Source organism: Jaculus jaculus, chromosome 5 (assembly GCF_020740685.1).
Source record: "Jaculus jaculus isolate mJacJac1 chromosome 5, mJacJac1.mat.Y.cur, whole genome shotgun sequence".
Lineage (NCBI taxonomy): Eukaryota > Metazoa > Chordata > Mammalia > Rodentia > Dipodidae > Jaculus > Jaculus jaculus.
The window spans coordinates 136,841,369-136,860,730 of NC_059106.1; the positions used below are offsets into that span (position 1 = coordinate 136,841,369).

Sequence of the window (19,362 nt, forward strand, 5' to 3'; positions counted from 1 at the left end):
CAAGGTGACACTGGCCATAACACAGATAAGCCTGCCCCCAACAACATACTCCTTCTAGGAGACAATAATTCCCAAATCTCCATCAGCTGGGAACCTAGCATTCAGAACACCTAAGTTTATGGGGACACCTGAATCAAACCACCACATTCCACCCCTGACTCCCATAAACTGACATCCATACATGATGTAAAATACAATGCATTCAGTCCAATTTAAAAAGTCACCATAGTTTTTATCAATACCAATGATGTTTACCATCCCCAGAGTCCAAGATCTTTTACCTGAGCCATAATACCAAAAGATCCCCCCAAAACCCATAATGACACAGACTAAATATTCACACTGCAAAACATGGCATTGGGCATAGCAAAGAAATATTCAACCAATACAAGATTTAAAACAACCAGGGCAAACATCAAACTATGTAGATTCAAGTCCAACAATTCTAGCCAGTGACAAATCTCCAAGTCTGATAATTCTGACCAGCAATAAGTCTCTGGCATTCCAATTCACCCCTACAGCTAGGCTACTCACCATCCTGGAAAACTTCATTGGGGCTGCCGGTTTTCCTTAGCAGCCATCTCATGGTTCCAGCCACTCCACTGGGTCTCCACTGCAATTCACAGTCCATCCTCATGGCCCCATGGAGTCTCCATGCAGGTCTCCAGCAAACCTGCTTCACACTGCCCATGGCCATTTCCAAAACACAAGATCATGATGAAAACCCAATGACCCTCTGTTTCCTGCATTTCTTATACTCCACAATCCCAGGCACAGTGCCAATCTGTTAATCCAGGGGGGAAATAAAGCAGACTTCAAAGAACAGGATACTCCTTGAGCACTTGTGTCCCTTCAAAAGAATCAACATTCTTCCTGTTGCCCTAATGCATGCAGGTCAGCTAGCCTAATGTCAAAGGTTGTAATCTCTCAATTGTAGCTGAATGGGCAGCAGTCCACCCAAAGATTTTTTTTCTTTCTGTGCCATATCTCTCTGTTCACACCAGTTCATTTCTACACAAAGCAACCCTGAACAACGTCTCAGGACACAGGCATAACAGCAAGCTTTTCACACAAACTGCTAGCCCAGTCCAAGCAAAGCTTTTTCTCACCCTCATAAGTCAAACCTCACAGTCCATAGTTCTTACTGCCTTCAGGTCTTTCAACCCTGACCAGAATAGTCCATTAAGCTGTACTTACAGCATTGCAAGGCATCTCTGAGGCCAAGGTTTCAAAACCTTCTACAGTCCTCTTGAAAATCAGCTCCAAAAGGACAAAGCCACAGAGTCAGGTGTCTAGCAGCAACCCCACTACCAGTACCACTTTACTGTTGTAGTCAGGTTTGCAATGCTGATAGAAATCACTCAACCAAGGGCAGTTTGTGGGAAAAAAAATAGGTTTATTTTGGCTTACATGCTCGAGGGGGAAGCTTCATAATGGCAGGAAAAACAATGGCATGAGCAGAGGGCGGACATCACACCCTGGCCAACATCAGGTGGACAACAGAAGCAGGAGACTATGCCAAACAATGGCATGGAGAAACTGGCCTGCCCACAACAATAGACTCTCTCCAGGAGACATTAATTCCCAAATCTCCATAAGCTGGGAAGCTAGCATAAAGAACACCTGTTTATGGGGGACACCTGAATCAAACCACCACAGGTCACAGAGATGTCAAGTCACACAAGGAAATGTACTAAGCTGGCTGTTTTGAAAGGTTAATATACCAGGCATGGTGGCTCGGGCCTTCAATTCCAGTGCTTAGGAGGCTGAAGTAGGAGGATCACCAAGAGTTCAAGGCCAGCCTTGGCTATGGAGTGAGTTCCAAGTCAGCCTGTGGGAAAGCGAGACCCTACCTCAAAAGCAAAACAAAACGAAAACAACCAATTAACCACACAAACAAAGGCTAATATAGATCAAGACAATTTTATCTCTGCACCTGTACTATTTTTAACTCTCCGCAGTTGCTGGACTGGGTCACTGAGGTTTTAATAAGATGTGGCTGCTTGTGGGAGTCCCAGCTTTTACTCAATTATCATAACATGAGGTGATTCCAAAATCCTAGACCTACACTGAGCATGGCCAGGTGGAATGAGGGAGTAAGCAAGGGAGGAGAAATTGCTTAACCAGTTATACCTGCTACTTGGGTACTCCTACATCCGTTACCATATATATGAGATGTACATCACAAAATGCATCTGCTTATAGTCATTAGCCATGTGCCCTATATTTGTAATATTGTAAAGGTTTGGTTTTTGTCAGTGCTTCAATGTATTATCCTATTGAGCCAAACCCTAAACTTTGCTGCAAAAGTAGATAGAACCCAAATGAACATATAAAGGACTTCTGCGGTCCTATGTTGTGATGCTAATTATTCCTGGCTCTTTTAAATGTATCTGCACACCACTTGATTACATAAGATTTTTAAGATGCTAAGTGCAGAAAACTTTACCAAGCAGGCGCCCCACAAACTAGAATTTTTAGTGATAGCAATCATTTCCAGGTTTGTGTTTACATATTCCTAACTTTTATTATGATTATTTTCTTTATGTAAGGATGTTTAGACATTGTACACTCCAAACAGTGCCTCCTAAAACATGAAAGGTATTGGACAACGATCGCTCAAGGAAAACATACATCTAAAAATTTGTAAACTAGTTTTCTTTAAATATTTTCTCTTATTGGTTGTGTTTCATATAAAGCTTTAAACTGTTATCTGTTAACATTCTAAAGCAATATATAATTTCTAATAAAGAATAATATGTTGGGCTGGAAAGATGGCTTAGCAGTTAAGGCATCTGCCTGCAAAGCCAAAGGATCCCCGTTCAATTCCCCAGGACCCACATAAGCCAGATGTGCAAGGGGGTGCATGTGTCTGGAGTTCATTTGCAGTGGCTGAAGGCCCTGGCACACACATTTTCTCTCTCCCTTTCTCTGCCTCTTTCTCTCTCTCTCTCAAATAAATAAATAGAAATTTAAAAACTAAAAAAAAAAAAAGTTTGAGTTGCTAAGAAATTATGCACATGACAGTCAGAATTAAACTGAAGAATGGATGCCACATGTCCTAACCTAAAAGCCATTCTTTCTATATCTCTTATTTACCTAAAATTAGCTATAAAGGGTTTTATTGGTGCTCACTCCTTGACATCGGTTACTTAGCAACCAATAAAGGACATTGAAATAAAGGCACATGGGGCATGGCAGCACTGCCCTGTTATCCCGGCACTTGGGAGGCAGAATCAAGAGGATAGTAAGTTTGAGGGCAACCTGGGATTTACACACTCACTCTGCCTCAGAGTCAACAAGGAAAATGTAGTCATTTGTACCAGCCACTGGAAAAGAAACTAAAGCCAAGAGGTTATACAGAAATGGTTCTTATGCCTGGTTACTTGACACTGACTTCTAACCTTAGTTTCTTCTTTAGTCTTTTTATGATATTTGTCTCAGATACGGGCATATTTCGCCTCCAGACTGAGGAGTAAGCACTAATAGAGGGGAACTCAAGGTGGTGCACACATCTGGAGCTTCTTAAATTGAACTGTAGAGGATAACTGGCCAGGCCAAGCTTGTTAGGGCTGTTATTTTTATGGGGAGGAAGGGAGAGAAGGGGTAGGTAGGACTTCACTGTCGTCCAGGCTGATCTGAAACTAACTCAGTAGTCCCAGGCTGGCCTTGACCTCATGGTGTTCCTCCTACCTCAGTCACTCAACTGCTGGGAGTAAAGGCATGCAACACTACACCCAGCATGGTAAAGTATTTTTTAATATAAATATTCTCACACATTCTCTTTATTCTGTACACAGCTCATTTCCTCACAAACCCCACCAGTGTTCTTCTGTGCTATCCTTTGAGCGTGTTTTCTACATCAAAAGCCTGAATCTGGATGTGATTCTTTCACAGCTTCTGTGCAAACTGGTGGCCAGTGGGAGCACATGGAGGGAGGGGAGGGGAGACTCCTGGTAACAGCTGCCCAAAGGAGATTATGGGAAGCCGATGCAAATCCTTCCTCTCCCAAGCTGTGAGCTTCAATGCAGGCACATTAATTTGTATCCAGAGGAGGATTAACCTGGTCTTCTCCCAAGACTAATCTTTCCATGTACATATGCCATCAATACCTTTGTAGGTCAATTAGTTCTACTGATAAAATTATACCATAGGGCTGGGGAGATGGCTTAGTGGGTAAGGCTCTTGCCTGCAAAGCCTAAAGACCCATGTTCTACTCTCAGGTCCCATGTAAGCCAGATGCACAAGGTGATGCAAGCTCACAAGGTTGCACATGCACACAAGGTGGCGCACACACCTGGAGTTTCGACTACAGTGGCTGGAGGCCCTGGCACACTAATTCTCTGTCTCTCGCTCTCTCACTCATACAAAAAATTACATGACAAGAAATTTAGGTATTGAAAATATATAAAAATTCAACTAAATAACTTATTCCTTTACAAATTCCGTTTAGGGCTAGGAAAATGGTGCAGTGGGTAAAACATGCCAATGTGAGTACCTAAGTTTGTCTCCCCAGAGCCCACAGCAATGCTGGATGGTAGTAGCTGGCATCCCAGCACACGTCTGTTGAGATGGGAAGTGAAGGCAGGAGAATCCCCAAGAAGCTCGAGGGCTAGCCAGCATGGCCAATGCGTGCTGAGCAGTAAGAGCCCCTCCCTCAAGTGAGGCGAAAGCACAGTCTGATGCCTGAGGCAGGTGTGAGTGTTCACTCACACACACAAATATGCACATGCATATACACACAAAATGCTCTTCACAAAATAAATACAACTCCTCCATTAAAACAGCTTGGTGTAAATGTTCAATCAAATATGCATAAACTGGATGTATAGGAATAAGGCTCTCTTCAACTTTGAGCAAAATAGCCCAATTTAAATAGGACACATATAAAACAAGCCTCATTTCAAAATAACTGTTTCTTTCACCTTTCCCACTTTCCGGCATTCTTGTTATTGGAGTTTCATGGGGTAGTGGAAGGGGAGAATGACTGGATGTTTAAAAAAAACTGCTAAAGCACAGAAAGGGAGGAAACAAGGGCAAAAATAGTCTACAGCTGGCTGATAGAAAGATCTGCAAGGCAGGGCCACTCTACATCGGATGTTCTTCCGTCTCTGCATTCTGTCCCTTATTCCGACCTCAGATCACCCATGGCTGACAAGATTCTGGCCCTTACTTAGGTTAGACAACAAGCAGAGAGTTGGGCCTCAGAGAACAATGCTGTCAAGAGAGGTGCTCTGAAATGCAGTGTGGAGAGCTCTTATAAGCGAACTTGGAGTCTGTGTTCCTCCTGTCATGACTGTGCCACCCTCCTAACACAGGGAATAACCTTCTGCAAGGCCCTGATCTGCAGGAAGTACAGGCCCACCCAAGAGGAAACAGTCTTCCCAGGCCTCTTCCCTGAGCCTTCATTAGCTGAACTCATCTGCTGACGAGAAACTGAAGACTGTCAATATCTGGACAGAATGTCACACACCACTGTCTCACTTGGTCCTGTGGAGAATCTTTTATAAGCCAGTTTTCATTTTGGAGGCCAAACAGAATTTGCTTGAAACCACTGTATTGCCCAACCCCACTGAATTCCCCTAAAAGTGTCATATCCTCATTCTTCCCCTAATGGAGAAGAGACCTATACATTTCTAAACAATGTTGAGCTTGCGGGTGATCATCTCCTATGTGATTTGTCTTTGTGTTGTGATGTCCCTCTCTTGCATGTCAACACATGTTCTTGCTTTTTCGTCTACTTAATCTTTGTCAGTTTACTCCAGTGAGTCTTCAGAAGGTTGGGATGCAATGGTGTTGCAGTCAGGTTCGCATTGCTGGCAGATATCACCCAAGAGCTTTTTGGAAGAAAGGGTTTATTTTGGCTTACACACTTGAGGGGGAATCTCCATGACGACAGGGGAAAATGATGGCATGAACAGAGGGTGGACATCACCTCCTGGCCAACATAAGGTGGACAAATAGCAACAGGAGAGTGTGCCAAACACTGGCAAGGGGACACTGGCTATAATAACCCCAACAATGCACTGCCTCCAGAAGGCATTAATTCCAAAATCTACATCAGCTGGGAACCTAGCATTCAGAACATCTAAGTTTATAGGGGACACCTGAATCAAACCACCACAGATGGCAAGTCAGTCATTCACAGGTGATGGCAACCAGTCCATGCTTAGGTTTCTTCCCACATTTGAGAGCAAGGGGCAATAGGAAGTTTTCTTTTCTGTATCTGTATGTTTCTAGGTATTCATATATTCTTTATATATTCCTTACTATAAAAAGTATCCCATAATATAGACTGAAAAAACAATGGACTGGAGCATAGAAGAAAGTAATTCTGATATTTTTAAGTCCATAAATACTACCCATCTGAGTGTGGTTATGAAGCGGAAAACTGAAAAAGCATGCATCCTGCATCACTGGAAAGAAGGGACAGAACTAAGGGCAGGGACAGAGTTCAATGAACACCAAAGGCAAATGACCCATACTTCGCCACTTTGTCTAAGAACAGCTCTGCAGGCAAGAAAGGAGAGACTTTCCCCTTCTTTCCTTACTCCCTCCACACTCCAATTTCTTAACTTCATCTTTTCCCCTCAATCCAGAATTCACTATATTACCATATTACATGAATCCCGTGTGAGCTTTTGCAGGTTAGGCCAAGATACTGTCATTTAAAATACTTTCTACATACTAATGACTAAAATGCATAATTCAAAAATAGACTTAAATTTAAATGCCAAATTCAAAAATAAACTTAAGGCATAATCAGAATTAATGCTTGACTCCCATGTATCACATCAAGTGTGATGAACAGGCTTGAGACTCTCAAAGCAGAGCATGAGATACTTGACCCATGGAGGTAAATCCTTAAGCAGAGCTCTTTTGAAAGGCGCAGCTAACGCATCAGTGTGATTGACTTGAGAATCTTACTTTATGCTAAGGAAACACACAGCTAGAGACTTGGCTGCTGTTACAGCAAGGTCATTCCAGGTTGTGCTGTTTTTCAGGGATGGAGATAGAAGGGCTGTGGATGCATGACTTCTGTTGAATGTAAGCCAGAGACCTTGTAGCTGAACTGGTGTTGCAGGAGAGGAAGTGTGTGCCATATTAAAATACAGTGATTTTCCTGGGTTAGGGTTACTGGAAGAATAAAATAGACCTATTTCTCAATTAACTATAAAATTACTTGTGGTTGGTTAGTGAACAACTTTCACCATACTCTTTTTTCCCCCCTCTTTTCTTGTGGTATTAGGTATTCCAGGGCCTTAGGCAAGCTAGGCAGGTGCTCTACCACTGAGCTACATGCCCAGCCTCAATGTTTCCTGTACTATTGAAAGTTATCTAATTTGCACCTCTTAAGTATAGCTATATTACAGGATTTTGAGGGTATAGGGGGTTTTCTTCCAAGCTGTGAGACCCAAAATTTAGATTCTTGTCCAAAGAATTGCTTTGGGGTGGTTAAATTATTAATTAAAATCTGTATCCAGGAAAAGGCTGGAATGTTTTTACACACACACACACACACACACACACACACACACACAGAGAAAGAGAGAGAGAGAGCGCGCTAATTGGCTTTTTTGGACTCAAGGGGCTGACCCAAGAGGGGCCAGCATTCATAGGAATGTCAGATTGGGGAAGAAGTAGGAGGCACTGTTGATGAAGAATTGTTCTTATCCATCCTGGATGAAATTGGGTCAGATGTCACATTCCAACTTTGCCAGAACAAGCAAGGTAGGATCTCTTGGTTTGCTCTCTTTGGGCTTCCAACTGTGACTGACTATTTAAATAAAACCATCTGGCTCCTATTTCTGCCCCCTGCCCCCACCCCACAAGGTGCCAAGCCAGAAAGAGTGTCAGGGAAACTGTTCAACTCAGTGCAGTTGTACCAGAAACTCAGCCAAAAGATAATGAGGTAATGTATCTGGTTTGATGGGTTTGAAAAGATACTGTAAATTTTACCTCTTCTGTCAGCATTGTTTACTATATGAAATATCACAGGGAGGGTAAAAATTCAAAAGCTTTCTCACCAAGGAAGAAATAGTGCCTGATGCAACTGTTTTTAAATCTAATGTACTTTTATCATACATATTATTGTTAAATTTTTGTCATTTTAAATATATTCTTCAATTTCACTTTTTAAAGTTATTTTTTAAAATTTATTTGAGATAGAGAGAGGGAGATAGAAAAAGAGTCAGGGAAAGGGAGGGATGGACATGCCAGGGCCTTCAGCCACTACAAATGAACTCCAGACACACGCATCCCTTGTGAGCATGTGTGACACTGTGCACTTACATCACTGTCACTGTGTGTCTAGCTTATGCGGGACCTGGAGATTTAAACATGAGTTCTTAGGCTTCACAGACAAGCACCTTAACCATAAAGCCATCTCTCCAGACTCAATTTCATTGTTTATTCGTCACTGTTACATGAATATCTTATACTGGTTTTTCTTTAGTTTGTGTATTACTTGGTCAAGTCTTATTCATTGTTCTGTAAGTTTTCCACTCATTCTACTTCTGAACCCTCTCTACTATTCTTCCTATGTAAAACTCATCTACTTTCCCTCTCATTGCTGTCTCTTCTTTGCTTCCTCACCATATCCCATTATTATATAACTATAACCTTCTATAGCTTTAGCAATCTCCAAAATCTGTGGACACCAACAGTATCTCAATTTTCCCCTCCCCTAGTGACTTTTTCCATCTTGATTTTTTTTTCTGTTGATCTAATACTAATCTTTATCTTTACCCATCCTAATTTCCTTCTTCGCCTAAGATTATTAACTACTGTTCTAGTATAAACCATACTATTGATCTATCTTCCAGTAGTTATTGGCAATAAAAGGACCACTCTTTTTTACTGGCTAATATGCATATGCATAATGGGCCTACCCACCAGGGCAAAGGACATACAACTAGAAAGGAGCATGCGATATGAAAGAGGAAAGGGAGCACTGAGGGCAGAAGGGGAAAAGTGGGGAATGAGGTAGGAGATGGGGAAAGAGCTTGGGAAGGTCAACCAAAATTAAATATTGTGAAAATGCCATGTGGAGACTTGTTTCTTTGCATCAAAACAAGTAATAAATGATTAATTAAAAGATCATTTACCATGCTCCTGAATGAGGATACTGCTGCTGGAGTTAATATTCTACTCTGTAAGTAATGCAGAGCTGGTACCAGCTACCTGAGCACACTGGCTGAGGTCTAATTTCTGAACTATACACCTCAATTCTACCACAATCTAGCCTCACTGAAACATTACAAATACTTCAACTGAAATGCAGCTCATTTTAAAAAAGAGAAAGAAATTATCCCAGATGCAAAAATCCCAATACAAAACATAAAAAATCAAAGCAGTGTGACAGACACCTCCCTCTCCCCAAACCCAAAAGTAGCAATTCCATAGTAATAGCTCCAAAAATGAGTAGATTAGATAAAAATCACAAAGAATTTTAAATAGTGATTATAAGAACACAATAAAATCAAAGGGGATACAAATAAACAGCTAACTGAATTCAAAGAGAATACAAATAAATTCCCCTTGCCAGAGCTATGTTTTTCCCAGCAAATTTATACTAAATGAGAAAAGACTGAAATTATTTCCACTAAAACCAGAAATAACACAAATGTGCCCATTTCTCCATTCCTGTTCAATACAGTGCTTGAAGTCTTAGCCAGAGAAGAAAAGAAAGGGAAATAAAAGGATACAAATAGGAATGGAAGAAGTGCAAATGATTTGAGTCTATACATAAGAGATCCTAAAGAAAACTCTTAGAACTAATAAATTCTTTCAGCAAAGTGGCAGGATACAAAAGTAACACAAAAATCAGTAGTCTTATGGTGACACACATCTTTAATCTCAGCTCTAAGGATGCAGAGGTAGAAGGATCATCTTGAGTTCAAGGCCAGCCTGTAACCATAATGTAAGTCCCAGGTTAGCCTGGACTAGAGTGAGACCCTACCTTTAAAAACAACAACAACAACAACAACAAAAAATCAGTAGTCTTCCTAATAGTAACAAGAAATTAAAAAAAAATCCCAGTCCCAAATGATACCAGAAAATCAACAACATACGGAAGTGAAAGCCCTCTATAACAAAAACTTAAATCCCTGGACTTACCTATGAAGCCTAAGGACTGAGATTTGATTATCCAGGACACACATAAACCAGATGCACAAGGTGGCACATGTGTCTGGTGTTTGTTTGCAGTGGCTAGAGGCCCTGGTATGCCCGTTCTCCCTCTCTCCCTCTCTCTCAAATATATAAATAAATAAAATAAAAAATAAAAGAAACTTTAAAAAATATAAAGTCTTGAAGTCAAATAAGACATGAAAAGATGGAAAGACCACCTGTGCTTATGGGTTGGAAAAGTACCACGAAAATGCCTATGCATAAGCAACCCACAGATTCAATGCAATTATCATCAAAATATGAATGCCTGGATAGCTAAAGCAATCCTGAGCAAAAAGAACATTGCTTCAGGCATGGCCATATCTGACTTCAAGTTGTATTGAAGAACCATAGCAAAGAGCAACATGGTACTGGCAAAAAGCGGACATAGAATAATGGACTAGAATCCAGTATGCAGATCCAAACCCGTACAGCTACATCACCTGTTGCCTTACTATCTACCAATAACAAACATACAAGAAAGAAACCAGAGAAACAATCCCACACATAATTAAAAAAACAAAACAAACAAAAAACCCTTGGAAATAAGTCTAACCAAGGAAGTGAAAGACCTTTATAATGAAAATTAAAACACTGAAGAAAGAAGCTGAAATAAATATGTACCTAAGAAAAGGTAGCATTTTCAACAAATGGTGCTGGGAAAACCAGATATCCACATGTAGAAGACAAAACTAGATTCTTGTCTCTCACCCTACATGAAAACCAACTTCAATTGATCAAAGACTTTAATGTGAGATATGAAACTCTGAAACTGGTAGGAGAAAAAGTACAGCAAACATTTCAAGACATAGGCATATGCGAGGATGCTGGACTAGGACTTATGTCGCTCAGGAAATAGCAGCAATCATGGACACACAGGACTTCATGAAAGTTTCCACACAACAGAGGAAGCAGCTCATCATGTGAAGAGATAGTCCAGCAGAATGAGAGAATTTCTACTAGCTATACACTTGACAGAGAATTAATGTATTCTAGAATATGCACAGAACTAAAAAAAAAAAAGGCCAAATAACAAGAAATCATACAATGCAATCAGGAAATGGGCTAATAAAATGAGCATACAATTCTCAAAAGATGAAGTACAAATAGCTAATAAATATAAGAAAAATATTCACTAGGTAGCAGGAAATTGAAATAAATATTACACTGAGATCTCACCTCATCTCAAGTATAAGGACAGCCACCAAATAATAATAATAATAATAATAATAATAATAATAATAATAATAATAATAAAGGCTGGCAAGGATGTAGGCAATAGGGAAAACTTATATGCTGTTAGTAGGAGTGTAACTAGTCCAGCCATTATGGAAATTAGTATGGAGAGTTTTCAAAAAACTAAAACTAAATATACCATATGACTCATCTATACCACTTCTGAGTAGCCAAAAAACTTCACATCAGCACATTACAAAGATACTTGCATGTCAATGCAGCAGTATTCATAATAGCTAAGTGTGGAACCAACCAAGATGCCCATCAATAGAATAATGAATAAAGAAGGTGTGGTTTATACACAGTGGGATTTTTTTAGGCATAAAGAATAAAGTTAATGTCATTTGCAGAAAAAAACAGATGCAATTGGAAATAATGATATTAAGTGAGTTGAATCAGTTTCAGAAAGATAAAAATCACTTGTCTCCTCTCATGTGGGTCCTGCATAAAATTATATATGCAGAAGGCATGAAAGTAGAAGAGAAATTCTCTAGGGGACTAACAGGAGAGGGAGAGGTGAGAAAGCATGAGGGGGAATATGCTTAAAGTACATTATACAGTTGCATAAATAATGGCCTTATGAGACCTAGTATAATAAAAAAATAATGGTGCCTGCCTTTAGTCTCAGCACTCGGGAAGCAGAGGTAGGAGGACTGCCATGAGCAGGAGGCCAGCCTGAGACTAAGACCCTAACTCGAACAACAGCAACAAAAAAAAGTAGAGCTACCATCTACACCATGGAATAAGAAACAGGCAGGAGTGAAGATAAGATCGAAAGAGGACTGTATATGGCCATCAAGTCTCTCTTGAAACATGTCCTCATAGCAGCGCTTCATTATTTTATTTGTATCAATAAGAACTCACTGTCTATGCTTGTGTTCAAATGGAAAAAATACTACTTCAGGATATCATTTTCCGATTATAGATGATTTCATCACACAATAGTACTCCTTCTAATAGTAAAAAACAAAGACAGGGTATTTATTTCTTGAGTACCATGGGCCAGTATCTTAATCACAATTTATTTCTTTTTAATCTATGTACTATGAAAAACTAAACTTTATTGACATACCTTGGGTCAAGAAGACTCCTCAAAAACTTGAAAAGCAAAACCTGGTTCTGAATAGGAAAATAAAAATAAAAATGAAATATTAAGATAAATTTCCCAAATTATACAATTGTAAAGAACTCAACTAGACAGTCCTTTTAAAATACACGGATACATCTGTTTCTAGGAAGCCTCTGTACACATCTAGGGACTGCTCAGAAAATGGCTGGCAATCTTTCATGTTTTCTCATAGCTCTAATTCTAATCACTGTTATAGTCATTATTTTTTGGCACGTGTGTGTGTTATGTATGTTCATATGGATGCAGGTAGGTGTGTGTGTATATGTGTTGTGGAGGCCAGAAGCTGATATCAAGGGTCTTCCTCAGTTACTTTCCATCTACCTTATTCTTTTTTAAAAAAATATTTTTATTCACTTATTTGCAAGGGAGAAAGGTAAGGAGAAACAGACAGACAGAGATAAAGAGAACTCCAGACAAATGCACTACCTTGTGCATGTGCCTTTATGGGGGTCCAGGGGAGCCCATACTGACAGGCTTTTGCAAGCAAGCACCTTTAACCACTTAGCCATCTCCCCAGCTCCCACCTTATTCTTTAAGTCTCTCACTAAACCTAGAGCCCACTAACTTGGCCAGACAAGCTAGCCAGTAAGCCCCATGGATTCTCCTGTCTTGGCCTTCCAAGCACTGGGATTACAGGCATGCACTGCCATGCCTGGCATTTTGCTTAGAGTACTGAGCAGACAAGCTCTGGTCCTGAAGCACTTCTCTCACTGACCCATCTCTCTAGCCCTGAATTCACTTTTGAGTGCAGCGGTTAAACCAAAAAAAAAAAAAAAAAAAGTTCCTTACTGAGACTAATGTCTGAGCTTTCCACACAAGAATACTTCTGCTGACAGTGGCGGTGGGCTGTTCTGAGGTCTCTGTGTGCCTCAACTATCCTCCTCCCCACAATGACAAGGACCCACTGTGAAACAGTTCATCTAGGCAGGGTGGTGATTTAAGCTCAAATTTTAACAACTACCAATGAAATCTCCTTATTTCTGCAATGCAATTGACTAGAGAATAGAGGGCAATCAAATGGCAATGTGCTAGCCACCAATGTGGTAGGAAATCGGGGTTGTTTCTCCCACTGATGAGCTATAAACTTTGTGTGAGTCACTTAGTCTTTTAGTGTTTAATTTCCTTAGGGGAGGAAAAAACCTCAGTTGTTTCTTCTCCCCCTTTGACATAGGATTACTTGAGATATAACTTTCCTGCATGTGTGCGTCCGTGTTCGTATGTGTGTGGGTGGGTGTGCGCGTATGCAGGTACGCACACACATGGAGGCCAGACAGCCCAGGGATCCGCCGGTCTCCACCTCCATCGCAGTGTGGTTCCAGGAGCATGTCACCAAGCCCAGCAGGTTCACACGAGTATTGGAGACTGAGGTAAGGTCATCCCGGTGAGGCAAACACTACCAACTGCAGTATCTCCCCAGCTCGAGATGTAGCTTCCCATAACCACATCACTGGATCTCCCCAGCTCGAGATATAACTTCCTATAACCACATCACTGTAAAGTTCTTAAGAAACTTAAGCAAAAATTATCATTGTTTAGTTTTTCTTCTCTCTCTTTTTTAATGCATTCAGACTTTAGCTGTAAAAAAGCAAGGGCCACCAAAGCAAAAAGATTAATGTCATTTAAAATATTATTAAAAAAAATATAGACATGTATATGTATATATATTCAGTGGTGGCAGAGAGCTTGCCTAGCAATTAAAAGGCCCTGAGTTTGATCCCCATTATTGCTAAAAGAAAAAAAATTAATGTACATATTTATAAACGCAAATACTAGTCTCTAAAAGGACTAATACACACACACAGAGTAGTCTTTATCAGTCTGATGAATTTTTCAGTCTCTGATTTCCTATCTTCTCCCTATTGTTTTATTCTATTTTACCCTTTCCTGCTGGTTGCAGCATTCTGGCTTCAGGTACATCGATTGCTATCACAAGTAAATCTTTTTAAGATTCATATGGGATTCTTGTGTAATCAATAAAGTCTGACAATAAATTAAAGTTCTTAACAAGAACTGAGACCCAACACAGACGATTGTCAATAGCTGTCTTTTTCTTGTCCATTACACTTCAGCTTTTGTATTTGTAAATGATATTATACTCATTTACCAGGCTTATCTTTTAAAATCATTATAGAGGACAGAAAAATAAAGAATCCTGCAACTGATAACCTTACACTTTTAAAAAACAATAATAACAGCCCCACCAGAACTGGCGAACTGCTGAAATTTTTTTTTTTTTTTTTTTTTTTTTTTTAGTTTTTGAGGTAGGGTCTTGAACTCATGGCGATCCTCCTATCTCTGCCTCCCAAGTGCTGGGATTAAAGGCGTGCGTCACCACTCCTGGCTTGAACTGCTGATAACACAAAGGTAAGCTCTAGCGGTTGGCAGCCGTGTGAGCTGTGTGTGTGTTTCTATAGCAGACAAGTAACCAGGATATGGGGTCATTCCATGTACTGTTTCATAATTCCAACAAAACTATTCGTAAGTGCTTTTTGGCTTATCTGTCACCTACCATGAGGTGGGGTTAACATTTGTGTTTTCCTCATATGCTTCCATTTGCATTTTCCTGTTACCCTCAGCACTTAATGCTTTTGACCCCAAACATCAATACTGATTCAATGACTGGATGAAGTTGAGTCAGTGTAACAAATGCTAGATTACCTGGGAAACGTTTTTACATTCTCTGAATATATGCAGCTAACTTCCAAGTCAAGTACATTGCATGGCACAACTGCACGTGGAACCTGTGTTCTCCACTGCTATAACCTTGGTCATTCCGTCCTTTGCTTGGAGTAGGCCTTGTGCCTTCCAAGTGGTCTCTGCTCCATGCATTCTCTTTGCCACGCTACTCTCCACATGGCTAGCCAGAGTTAATTTTCTATAAAGTGGTTCTAATGATGTTATCCTGTGCTTAGCACTCCAGTAATTTCTAATACACATAAGCATTTATTTCTTAATATTACATATGATCTCAATCCCCGTTTATATTTTCTAGACTATCATTTAACCCATCCCTTCTAAAATACCATTCCTAGCTACTGCTATCATCACACTCACTACTGGATTCTTCATATAAATCTGACCATTCTCTGAATATATTTGGTGCTTTTCACCTTTGTCTTTTTTTGTTTCTTTCACTTTTTATTTGGGTACTTTAATATACAAACATATAAGAATTTGATGATGTTCCCATCCCACTATCCTCTCTGTTCTTCCCTCCCACCTCCCAAGGGCATTCCTTTTTCAAGGGACTTCTTCCTCTTGTTCTCCTCCATCCTTCATGAAAAATGCTGATGGGCTCAGAAGCATGCTTGTGCTGTCAGGGTATCCGTAACCAGGGATGAGCCAAGCATGCACCAGTCAGTTCATGTCTGAGTGACAGTGCCCAAGTACACACCCTGTGGCCCTTACGTTCTTTGTGCTGTGTCTTCATCAACGTTACCTGAGCTTTGGAGGGTGACAGAGATCTAGATCCATCCTTTAGACACCAAGGGTCCTTTAATCTGGAAAATCTTTCCCAATTTTGTTTGGCAAATGAACACGTATCATTTAAGACAGTTCAGGAAGTATCTACAAGTTCTCATCTGATTTTCTCAGAATCCATCACTGTCTTCCCTTGTTCCTGTAGTGCTTTTGACATATCTCTAGTATAGCTCAATGCTGTCAGTGTACCATACAGTATGTATGTTCCATAGGCAAAATTAAAGGTTTTATTGTTATTTGTATTCTCAGGTCTTAGTGCCAAGTGTACTATGGTACAAAATGGAGGAGTATCTAAATGAATGAATTCCATGTCTTGGTCTCACATGCCTCCAAGCTCACTACTCACTGTTCCAGTTTTTATTTCACAATTATTTCCTACCACTATTCTCTCCATTTGAAAACTGTGAGTTGTGCTTTGTGTTCCTCTCACTGTTTACGCTCTACCTCTATCTTGCATCCATAATTGAAATGAGCCAACTCAACACTATGACTGTGATGTTACATGGTAAGAGGAATGCTATATGTTATGTAATATTTCTAGCAGAGCTTCTCAAAATTCACCATAAACATAACTACATTCTAGTTAACATTTTCCATGAAAAATTCTCAGTTAACACTGGCCCAACTTCAGGGTGACACAATTATGAATAAGAAACACATAACATTAAGGGACTCCAGCTATATGTTGTCTCATTTCAGAAGCTAAGTGGGGGAGGGTCTGGTTAGTATTTGGATGGGAGACAGGAGGGAGTAAGTAAATAATAATGCATTGTATAAACCATCAAGAGAATAGGGACCTGAGTCCTTATCAAAAGAAAATAGAAGAAAGGAGAGTACTTTCTGTGAATTGTGATATCTACAAAAAGTCCAAGTTATAGTTACAACAGTGCTTCTTTGATGCGAACATATGTTATGCCCAAAGGTGAAAACCCCTTAATTTTACACTAAGGAGGTCACCACACAAACACAGACATACATATATACATACACTATAGAAATTGCTACTAACTGGCAACTATCAATTTAAGAAATTAACCAGGGCTAGGGAGATGGCTCAGTTGTTAAAGGTGCTTGCTGGTAAAGCCTGCTGGTCAGACTCAATTCTCCAACACCCACGTAAAGTCAGGTGCCACAGTGGTACATGCATCTATGACCTCAACTCACTTATAGCACTGGGAGGTGGAACAGGAGAAACCCAAGCTTGGGTGCCAGCTAATGTAACATTCCTCTGTAGTCTGGCACTGTTCACAGCAGCAAGAGACCCTGTCTCAAAGAAGGTGGAGCACAGACACCTCAACATTGTCTGCTGACCTCCACACACATGCCTTTGCATGTATGCACACACACACACACACACACACACACACACATAAAAATATATTTTTGAAAATTAAGGAAAAAACAATTACTATACTTAAACATTCTTAGGTAAAGGTTCTCAGTATATGCTCCTTACTTGAAGTTTTCTAACGACTGTTTCAATCTGTCCAGCAAAGTGGGTAGCAACCAGCTCTGCAGCTTTACAAGGCTTCAGGGACACAAGTTCCTGGAGTTAAAGAAAAAGAGACAAAGTCGTTCTTTCAATGGGACACTGAAATGGAATATCCATAAAGCGTGAGGCATGATTTCCTACCTCAGCACTGTCACAAGCCTCCACAACACATTTCAAGAGACCTTAGGTTGTGTCTCAATTTAAGAAGTTTGCAAATTAGCAAAATGGTAAATGTGTCATTCAGCAAATCAGTATTAGATTGTTAAGAAATAATTCAGAATTCTTATAAAATAAAAGCACTGTCAAATTCTAGATTCCAGGCAGGATAGCTAAAGGGTAAACAGAAAGAATAAAAGTTCTCATTCCCTGTCAATAAATTTCACCCTTGAGCTTAAAGAAGTGAGAATGAGTATAGCTGCATTTTCTTTAGCTAAAAATTCTAAACTTAACCTCTGGCATCTGGTGGGTTTGTAAATTAAAAGCGTGAAGAAAGCAACTGGGAGTAAAGGAGAATAAAATGTTAGTTAGCCACTGTTGGTAAGATTTATTTCCATCATATCTAAGATTTCCGTATGTCCACTTCCTGCACCGTACTTGACAGTCCTGGCTACACTTTTCTTACTGAAGGTTCTCCTTCTTTGTACGGTCGCTGCTGTTTTGCCTGTCTAGTTATGCCTTCTCTCTGGGAACACTGTGACCAGGTACCACTGTGATATAAAGCTGAAAGCAATGATGGGTGTAGAACTACACTATGTACTAGCTAGCAACACTTACAAGGTATTTTGATTATAATATTCTAACATTTAACAATTACTAGTTAGGCAGCATTTGTAATTGATAATGAGCTGACAAAAATAATGGTAGCTTAGGAGATACAGTTAATCCATTTCATAAAAGGATATATTACTATGTGATTTAGACACATTAGAAAGAAGAAACTACCATGAATTAGCATATCATAACAATTTGAAAACATAAGGAAAAACAACAATTCCTTAGAAGTAAAGTTTAATGAACTGACTTGAGAAGAACAAAAAGCATGAAAAGATTTTTCCGCTTTTTATTTGTTTGGGTTTTTTAATATTTCTTACTAATTTTTAAGTTAGCCAGCACACAAAATAACGGTTTTCAATATGACATTTTCATCCATTTGAGTCACTGTAATTTGTCCTATTCATTCCCCTCCCCACTGCCCTTCTCAGTACCCCTGCCTATCTCTGACTGGTTCCATTCCTTCCTCCTACCCCTGCATAAAGCACCTTCCCTTCTGGCTTCAAACTACATATAGCACATTACCCTCTATCTCCCGTCCCTTAATGTCTCTTCCTTTCTCGTGATCCCCTTTTTAATTTCATAACCTCTACACATACATACACACCAACACACAAGAGAAAGGGAGAAATAAAAAAATTTTAAGCACAGGAATTTGAAAATATTGAGCAAAAATAAAATAGATAATACAGAGTATAATTTCATTTGAGTAAAGTTCAAAAGAAAGTAAACCAAGGCTGTAGTGATGGTTTAGCAGTTAAGGCACTTGCCTATGAAACCTAAGGACCTAGGTTTGATACCCCAGTACCCATGTAAGCCAGATGTACAAGGTGGCATGCATGCATCTGGAGTTTGTTTGCAGTGGGCAGAGGCCCTGGAGTGCCCATTTTCTCTCTATGCCTCTCTGAAATAAATAAAATATTTTAAGAAAATTAAATAAACAAACAAACAAACAAAAAAAAAACCCAGGCAAACAAAAAAGGAATTTAGGGATATATGTGTGTATAGTAACAGTATATATAGAAAGGCAGGAAATTATTGCCAAACCTCAGAAAAGGGTTAAAATATTAAGTATACTTTATTT

The 19,362-nt window shown here is 39.7% G+C and overlaps 1 protein-coding gene across 2 annotated transcripts in view; it reads right to left on the reverse strand.

The window, feature by feature from the left end:
* Vps8 (VPS8 subunit of CORVET complex) overlaps positions 1-19,362 on the reverse strand; it is a 252,603-nt gene that overhangs the window by 86,969 nt on the left and 146,272 nt on the right. For both annotated transcript variants that reach the window (XM_004654317.2, XM_004654316.2), the window contains 2 exons: positions 17,472-17,561; positions 12,479-12,525 (listed from right to left, as the gene is read on the reverse strand). In XM_004654317.2, coding sequence (XP_004654374.1) covers positions 12,479-12,525; positions 17,472-17,561 — 137 coding nt within the window. The remainder of the gene's footprint in view (positions 1-12,478; positions 12,526-17,471; positions 17,562-19,362) is intronic.